Genomic DNA, 8,865 nt, shown 5'->3' with positions numbered 1-8,865 from the left:
TATATATATATATATATATATATATATATATATATAGTCACACACACACACACACACACATATATATTATATCTTCGGCACTCCATCACAGCCTGCTCGTGAAATTAAAGTGCAAATGGCTGAGCACTCCACAGCCATGTGTACCCTTAATGTAGGTCTCAGAAATTCAGCGTGACACAGTGTGACAAGGCTGGCCCTTTGAAATACAGGTACAACAGAAACATGAAGAGAGTGTGAGAGGAAATTTTGGGTGAAAGGGTACGGTAGGGTTCGCCCCCCCCCCTCCCAGAGCCTTGTGGGGCTTTAGGTGTTTTTGCTCAATAAACACAATCTCTGGTCTGGGATTCTATGATTGTGAGTCAGCTGCCCTAACCATTGTGCCTCCACTATATTCACACACAAACACACACACTCCTAATATAGGGATAAAATTTTATTTAAAAATTTCATCTGTAGCCAGTACATGAAAAAATACCTGTTAAGGTGAAAATTATAAATACAATTATGAATAAGGGCAAAAGGAAGAATTTTCCTTTGCTAATATGCCGAAAAATAGATGCTAAATCATCTAACCACATAAAATATTTCCACTTGTAATAATATAAATGAAAATATTTTGTGGTTTGCCGATTTAGCATGTTTTTTCAGCATATTGGTAAAGAAAAATTCAGATGTCTGACCATTTGTTGTTTTTCACCACTGGGAAACACTGTCTCCCTTTAGTTGATGTTTATCCATAAAACATGTGATTTGCTGGTTGACAAGTTTAAGAAGACTTTGAAACACCACAGTTTCAACTTCATTGTGTCTTCTCAGTCAAAGTTACCATATGGGATTATGAATCTGACAAGAGCACAAGCTCCTGTTTATAAGAATCAACAAGGAATGAATACATACACTATTGTTTAGAATTCTGCTGTTCTGTTTGCACCAATTGAATTATTATTATTATTATCATTTTGGTGGGTGAAGGTAGCATTCCTACAGTTTATTGTGCACCCCATGAATTAGCTTTCCTTGTTTTATATTTGCAGGAAATCAAATACAACCTGACCCCGCAGCGTCCTCGGATACGTAGTCGTTCTGTTTCCCAGTCTTCAACTGACAGTTACAGCTCAAGTAAGTTATTGCTCGTTTCTCTCCTACAAATGTTCTCATTCACAACTCTGTTCTTTCTCCTAACCTAATAAGCTAGTTTACCATTCCCAGAAATCTTTACATGCCATTTTCATTCTGTATCGCTTCCATATCATTGTCTGGTTTTACACCTTTTCATTTCAGCTTCTGATTTAGTCATGTTATTCAACTACTTGGAAATTAGCCAGTCATCGACCAACACTCTTTAGCTACAGGCTCACAGCTACAGACATGCTGTTTCTTGTCCTTGCTACTCTTGTTGCTACAACAGCTTCTGTCACCCCCACCCCCACCCTTCTGAAGCTGGTTGGTGTACACTGTCTACATTCATCCCCCTTCTCCTATCACTCTTACTGTGTATCACCCCTCACATTTTCCCCTGATGTGACCCTAAGGATGTCCAAACTGAACGTCAGGCACACAAGTCTACTGTCTGCTACAAGGTCAAATTCCCTACAAAGGTGATATGTTCTGCAAAGGTCATATGCTCTGCAAAGGTCATATGCTCTGCAAAGGTCATATGCTCTGCAAAGGTCATGTGCTCTGCAAAGGTCATGTGCTCTGCAAAGGTCATGTGCTCTGCAAAGGTCATGTGCTCTGCAAAGGTCATGTGCTCTGCAAAGGTCATGTGCTCTGCAAAGGTCATGTGCTCTGCAAAGGTCATTTGCTATGCAAAGGTCATATGTTCTATAAAGGTCATACACTCTACCATGACCTCTGCTATCCTTCCCAGACTATATTACCTACATCTATTATCTTTTATTTTCTTATCTTGTTTCAGTCATAAGTTTGTGGCCATACTGGGGCATCGCATATGACTTTGCAGAACATATCACCTTTTAGTCAAATGAATCGATCCCAGTTCTTTTTGTGTTTTCAATCTGGTACTTATTTCATAGGTTTCTTTTGATGAACTGCTTAGTTGCAGGACATAAACGTATCAACACTGGTTGTCACGCGATGGTGAAGGATATACACAGGCACACACACATACATGCAGATAATGGGCTTCTTTCAGTTTCCATTTACCAAATCCACTAACGTGACTTTGGTTGACCTGAATCTTTCAAAGAAGATACTTGCCCAAGGCACCATGGAGTGGGACTGAATCCAGAACCATGCGGTTGGGAAGTAAACTAATTAACTCCGTTTTAAAACATTCTTTTGGTGTGTAACTAAGCTTGAATAGATCCCAGTTGTTCAAAAATGATTATTTGGTTGTTTGACTTACTGAATTATCTGCTTCTGAATTAACAAATATGTGAATGCCTTTTGAGCATTGGGCCTCATGGTGGCAAAGTGGCTGAGTTACTTTCTAGTGTTGGGCCCCATGGAGGCAATGACTGAGATCTTCAGCATTATGTTGTACTTGAGAAGAGCCATCATGCTGAGCAAAATCACAGTTGTGGCAAATACCGGTTTCATGCAAATTGGTACCTGTGCTGGTGGCACGTAAAAGCACCCCAGTGTCACGCAAATGGCACCCATGCAGGTGGCACATAAAAGCACCCATTACACTCAGAGTAGTCGGCGTTAGGAAGGGCATCCAGCTATCCAACTCATGCCAGCATGGACAATGGACGTTAAATGATGATGATGATGTGACTGAGTATTCCACAGACATGTGGTCTGTTAATGTCTCTCAGGTAAAAATTAGCATGACACAGTGTGAAACAAAGATGTACCTTTTGAATTACAGGTACAGTCCATTCTGGGGACTTACACACACTTTCCATCTATCCAGTATCATCTCTGAAAGCTTAAGCCCCCCAAGGTCGTAGTCGTCGTCGTCGTCGTTTAACGTCCGCTTTCCATGCTAGCATGGGTTGGACGATTTGACTGAGGACTGGTGAAACCAGATGGCTACACCAGGCTCCTGGTGAAATTTACCTGCGATGCTAAACTAGGGTTGAACCTGACAACTCATGATTGTGAAGTAAATATTTTACTCTTAAAAAAAAAGCCTGTGCTGGTGCTATGCTAGAAAACACCTGTGCTGGTGCCATACACTTGTGCTGACGCCACATTGAAAGCACTGATGCTGGTGCCACACAAAAGGCACCTGGTGTACACTGTAAAGTGATTGGCATTGGGAAGCTCATAGCAGCATACCAGAACAGACAACCAGAGCCTGGCCAGTTCCCCAGTTTATCAGTTCCTGTTGAACCATCCAACCCATGGCAGCATGGAAGATGGATGTTAAATGATGATGATATATCATGTTGTATTGACAGTGTGTTAATAATTTTGCCATCAACATCATCATCATTTTGATGTCCACTTTTATATGCGTTGGACAGCATTCGTTGAGGTAGCTTTTCTACAGATGGATGCCCTTCCTGTTGTCAACCCTCGCCTGTTTACATGCTAAGGTGATGCTTTCCTCATGGCCAGACATGTTTATCCATGGAAAACTTTTGCTTGATGGTGACAATCATTTACAACCATCACATAATGGTAGGACAAGGGTACACACACACATGCACACATGGAATGTTTTCAGTTTCTGTCTACCAAATCCCACCCCACTCAGGGCTTTGGTTGGCCTGGGGCTATAAGTAAACATTTGTCCGAGGTACTACACAGTAGGACTGAACCAGAGACCATGTGTATGGGGAAGCAAGCTTCTTGCCACACCTGTATCCACTGTATGGCAAAGACAAACTGATATCCATTAGAATGAATCTGATTGCCATAATGCCAAAACGAGATTGGCAGTTATGTCATAAACTGTACTTTCTGAATATTGAAGATTCCGTTAGCATTAATCCAAGCAGCTGGAAGATGGTAAACCATGACAAGTTGTTTCCTGAACATGCAACGGTGATTTCCAACATTTTCTGGCAGTCTCAGACATAATGGAATCATTCATGCGAGAAATACTTTTCGGTTTAGTGAAATTTTGTTGTTTGTATTGTTTTGTTTTTGATTTTACTGTCTCAAGGTGATTCGGTGTAAACTAATCAATACTTTAATAATAATAATAATGATGATAATAATAATAATAATAATCCTTTCTAGTAAAGGCACAAGGCCTGAAATTTAGGGAGAGGGGATGAATTGATTACATCGACCCCAGTGTTTCATTGGTACTTAATTTATTGACAATACTAATAAAAGCGATAACGGTTTAAAATTTTGCCACAAGGGCAGCCATTTTGGGGGAGGAGATGAGTCGATTACATTGACCCCAGTGTTCAACTTGTGCTTATTTAATTGACCCCAAAAGGATGAAAGGCAAAGTCGACCTTCATATATTTTGAACTCAATTCATCATTATCACCATTTTTTAACATCTGCCTGCATTTTTTTTGCTTGCATGAGGAAGATTTTTACTGTAGCTGGGTGCTCTTCCTGTCACCAACGATCAACTGTACCCAAGCGAGACATTATCTCCTCTTAGCTGGACATGTTTGCATGGAAGGCTGAAAATGAGCAGCACTGTTTATATGATAGTGATGCTTATTTACAACAATCATGCAATCTCAAGACAAGGGACTCAAACACACATGCACACACACATATCATCATCATTAAACATCTGCTTTCTATGCTGGCATGGGTTGTATGGTTCAACAAGAGCTGGGGAGCTGCACCAGGTTCCAATTGTTTGTTTTGACATGGTGTCTATGCCAAGATGTCTTTCTTAACACCAATAACTTTACAGCATTTATTGGGTACTTTTTACGTGGCACCGGGTACATTTTACATGGCAGGCTTCTTTCAGTTTCCATGTGCCAAATCCACTCACAAGGTTGGAGTAGAAGACACTTGCCTGTGGTGAGACTGAACTAGAAACTCTGTGGTTTGGAAGCAAACTTCTTCACCACCCAGCTATGCCCGCATCTTGGGTTTTGAAAACATTAATTACTATTTTGAATTAAAAAAACAGCAAAGATAAGAAAATCAAAATTAAATATTCATTTTATGTTATCTCCTGGGAATAAAGCAAAACATGATAGAGCATTCCTTAATTTGATACATTGGAAGAAATTGTAATTTACTAGTTTTGTTCTTGTTTACAAATCTCTCTTTTTGGTTGGATAGCAACTAGTCTGCCTTACAATGAACCATTACCAAAGAACGCTTCATCGCATCAAATTTTCTTTCAAGCAACTTGCCTATCCTCTCACCATTCTTTGATCATAGTTTAAATAGATGTGAGATGGAATTAATTGAAACAAGGAGATAGTTTAGTTGCGATGGGCAACATATGGTGTTTGAAATTACATTCTCTCATCATCGTCGTCGTTTAATATTGATTTTTCTGTACTCAGATGGGCTGGACAGAATTTGTTGAGGCAGATTTACTATCGTCATATTCCTTTACTGCCACCAATCCTTATCTGTTTCCATGCCAGTTAATAGATCTCCATAACCAGATGTGTTTATGGAAGACTGGAAACAGACACTGCATGTGTGACAATGATGTTTGCTTGTGACTAAGAGACAATAATACATGCATACACTACAACCCCTCTCAGTTGATGAGGTTTCTTCTTTGTCTTGCAAATTACTTAGCAACCTCACTAATGCTGGTGCCATGAAAAAACACCTATACTCTCTGTAAAGTGGTTGGTGTTAGGAAGGGCATTTGGCTGTTGAAAGTGCCAAAGCAGACAACAGCTCAATGTAGTTCTCTGGCTTGTTGGATCCTGTTAAGTCATCCACCCCATACCAGCATGGAAGGTGGTTGTTAGATGGTGTCACAATTGCATCAATCTCTCTCAGCCGTGTTGGCAGTTGAATGCTGACACCTCCAAGTGCACCACTAAAATTAAAGGTAGACGATAATATAGAATATCTGGCAACACCAGTCCAATTTTAGGGAACAGGGCTAGGCTTGTCATGATTTTCAGCAGAATAGACTGTAGTTAGGTGAGGTGAATGCCTTGCTCTACAATACAATGCAACACTTGTCCCAGGAACTGAACCTGTATCCCTCTAATTGTCAGTTCAACACTCTAACCACGAGGCCACAGTAAATGATAAAAGTGCATTTCAGAGAAGCTTAGTCTGTTCCAGAAACTTCCAGACAGTGAAAAGAATATTAGGTGTCACCATATTGTGTAGTCTAGATGACTGGAGCCTTGTGCAGCACCTGCCTGGCCTTAGCAGTTGCTGTGAAACCATGCATCTCGTGCCAACATGGAAAGTGGAAACCAAATGATGATGATTTGATTAGAAATGAGATTTACAGGTGTGTTTACCTACAAGTATAAGATTCCTCATCATCATCATTTAACGTCCGTTGTTCATGCTGGCATAGATTGGACGGTTTGACCAGGGCTGGTAAGCTGGAAGGCTGCACCAGGCTCCAGTCTGATCTGGCATGGTTTTCTATGGCTGGATGCCCTACCTAATGCCAACCACTCCGAGAGTGTAATGGATGCTTTGATGTGCCACCGACATGGGTACCATTTGTGTGATACTGGGGTGCGTTTACATGCCAATTTGTGTGACACTGGTATCTGCAACGACTATGATTTTGTGCAGCTTGATGGGTCTTCTTCTCAAGCATGCATAATAATTATTATTATATGATGAAAACTCACAGCTCACCTAACACTCGCCTACTGGTCATGCTTCAAGAATCCCACGAAGAACTCCTGCAGTTCCAAACAATACTGACTTTAGCAGGTGTTCCACCTTCACAATTGCATCATTCTCTCTCAGCTGTGTTGGCTGTAGAGTGCTAACACCTCCAAGTGCACCACCAAAATTAAAGGTATACAATAATATAGAATATCTGGCAACACCAGTCTGATTTTAGGGAACAGGGCTAGGCTTGTCATGATTTTCAGCAGAATAGACTGTAGTTAGGTGAGGTGAATGCCTTGCTCAACAATACAATACAATGCAACACTTGTCCCAGGAACTGAACCTATATCCCTCTGATTGTCAGTTCAACACTCTAACCACGAGGCCACAGTAAATGATAAAAGTGCATTTCAGAGAAGCTTAGTCTGTTCCAGAAACTTCCAGACAGTGAAAAGAATATTTGGTGTCACCATATTGTGTAGTCTAGTGACATATGGCTTTTGAATGGTTGATTAGCATCTGGCCTAGAGATAACCTAAAACTGAAACAAAAGCAAAGGTACTTTTACAGCTTCATAGGTTAATTAGTATCTGATTTAGCACCTGAATGGTCCCAGGTTCAATCTCACAACGTGGTTGGCATCTTGGGCAAGTATCTTTTGCGGTTATAGCCTTTGATGTTCAACCAATTCCTTGAGAGTGAAATTTGGTATGAGGAAACTGAGTCCATTGTTTTTGTGCATGCGTGTGTCTGTTTGATTATAATATGGAAGTCACTCCCCTCTCTGTCTCTAACACATGTGCGCGCACACACACCCTCCCACACATATCTTTTGTCTTTTATTTGTTTCAGTCACTTGACTGTGGCCATCTTGGGGCACTGCCTTGAAGGACATTTTTTTTAGGCCTGATACTTAAAAAGATAGGTTTCTGTTGACAAAAACCAATAAAATAACTGAAAGGGGATGTGGTCCTTGCTCTTTACCTCCGCCTAGAAATCAACCCTCTATCATTTGTATCTGCTATTATTTATTAAGGTAGCAAGCTGGTAGAATCATTAGCATGCTGCACAAAATGCTGAGTGGTATTTCATCCATTTTTACGTTCTAAGTTCAAATTCTGCCTAGGTTGACCTTGCTTTTCATCTTTTCAAGGTTTATAAAAATAAATACCTGTTGCGTACTGAGGTCGATGAAATCAACTCCCCCCCCTCAAAAACTGCTGCCCCTCTGCCAAAATTCGAACTCATTATTATTATAGTATAAAGAGGTGTTGCATTATATATTTATAATACAACTGCATTGCTGTTGAGGTTGTAACAGCATTTCACAAAGCAATTTGCCCTGAAGCAGATTCTTGCATTTTCTCTTGGCACATCAGAGTCCTGCAGGGTTACAAGTGTAATTTAGTCTAATTTTTATATTTATAATTCTTTCTCGTATTTTCTTCCATTAACACCTTCATATATTATTATGCAGTTTTCTCGCAGCAACATTTGAGATTGTCAAAAAACATTACATCAGAAATTTAAAAAAAAATTTATTGCATTTTGTTTAAATATTCTCTAGAGAAATTATATTTATCTTGGATAATGTCAAGTTTTTGTTGTTATTTGCAGGTTTTTTTTTTTGTTATCCTAATTGTTCATTAAATTCAATAAAAAAATTATGGAAAAGAAAAAAAAAAACACATTCAACATATTATTTTAATAATGTTTTAATATGTCTAAATTAATAACTTCCAGCCAGCTGGAAGTTCACTGAGAAATGAAATTTTCTCAGCCTTAGGCAAGATTTTTTGCTCTCTAACATTCTGTTGTTAAAGTCAGTGCAATGTCTTTTACTTGTGTCAGGCATTAGAATGCAGCCATGCTGGAGCAGTGGCTTTAAGAATTTTTCGCCAAATCAATTGACCCTATTACTTTCCTCTTTGAAGCCTTGTACTTATTCTGTTGGTCTCTTTTGATGACCTGCTAAGTTACAGAGATGTAAATACACTGTTAACAACAATGTTTGTCAAGTGGTGGTGTGGGACAAACATGTGCGCACGCACACACACACACACACACACACACACACACACACACACACATGTATAGGAGGCTTCTTTTTGTTTCCGTCTACCAAATCCACTCACCAGGATTTTGGTCAGCGCAAGGCTGTAGGAGAATACACTTGCTCAAGGTGCC

At 39.8% G+C, this 8,865-nt stretch overlaps 1 protein-coding gene and 1 long non-coding RNA gene across 8 annotated transcripts in view; one reads left to right on the top strand and one right to left on the bottom strand.

Annotated features, from left to right (window-relative positions):
- The window catches only part of LOC106869993 (adenosylhomocysteinase-like 1), a 420,486-nt gene that overhangs the window by 179,009 nt on the left and 232,612 nt on the right, over positions 1 to 8,865 (top strand). For all 7 annotated transcript variants that reach the window (XM_014915943.2, XM_014915942.2, XM_014915946.2 and 4 more), the window contains one exon: positions 1,035 to 1,119. In XM_014915943.2, the coding sequence (XP_014771429.1) occupies positions 1,035 to 1,119 (85 nt within the window). The remainder of the gene's footprint in view (positions 1 to 1,034; positions 1,120 to 8,865) is intronic.
- The window catches only part of LOC106869995 (uncharacterized), a 279,440-nt gene that overhangs the window by 192,838 nt on the left and 77,737 nt on the right, over positions 1 to 8,865 (bottom strand). The gene's annotated exons all lie outside the window — the stretch shown is intronic.

The sequence above is a fragment of the Octopus bimaculoides genome, chromosome 3 (assembly GCF_001194135.2).
Source record: "Octopus bimaculoides isolate UCB-OBI-ISO-001 chromosome 3, ASM119413v2, whole genome shotgun sequence".
Lineage (NCBI taxonomy): Eukaryota > Metazoa > Mollusca > Cephalopoda > Octopoda > Octopodidae > Octopus > Octopus bimaculoides.
The sequence above is the reverse complement of the archived record's forward strand: the minus strand, read 5'-3'. Positions and strand labels throughout refer to the sequence as shown.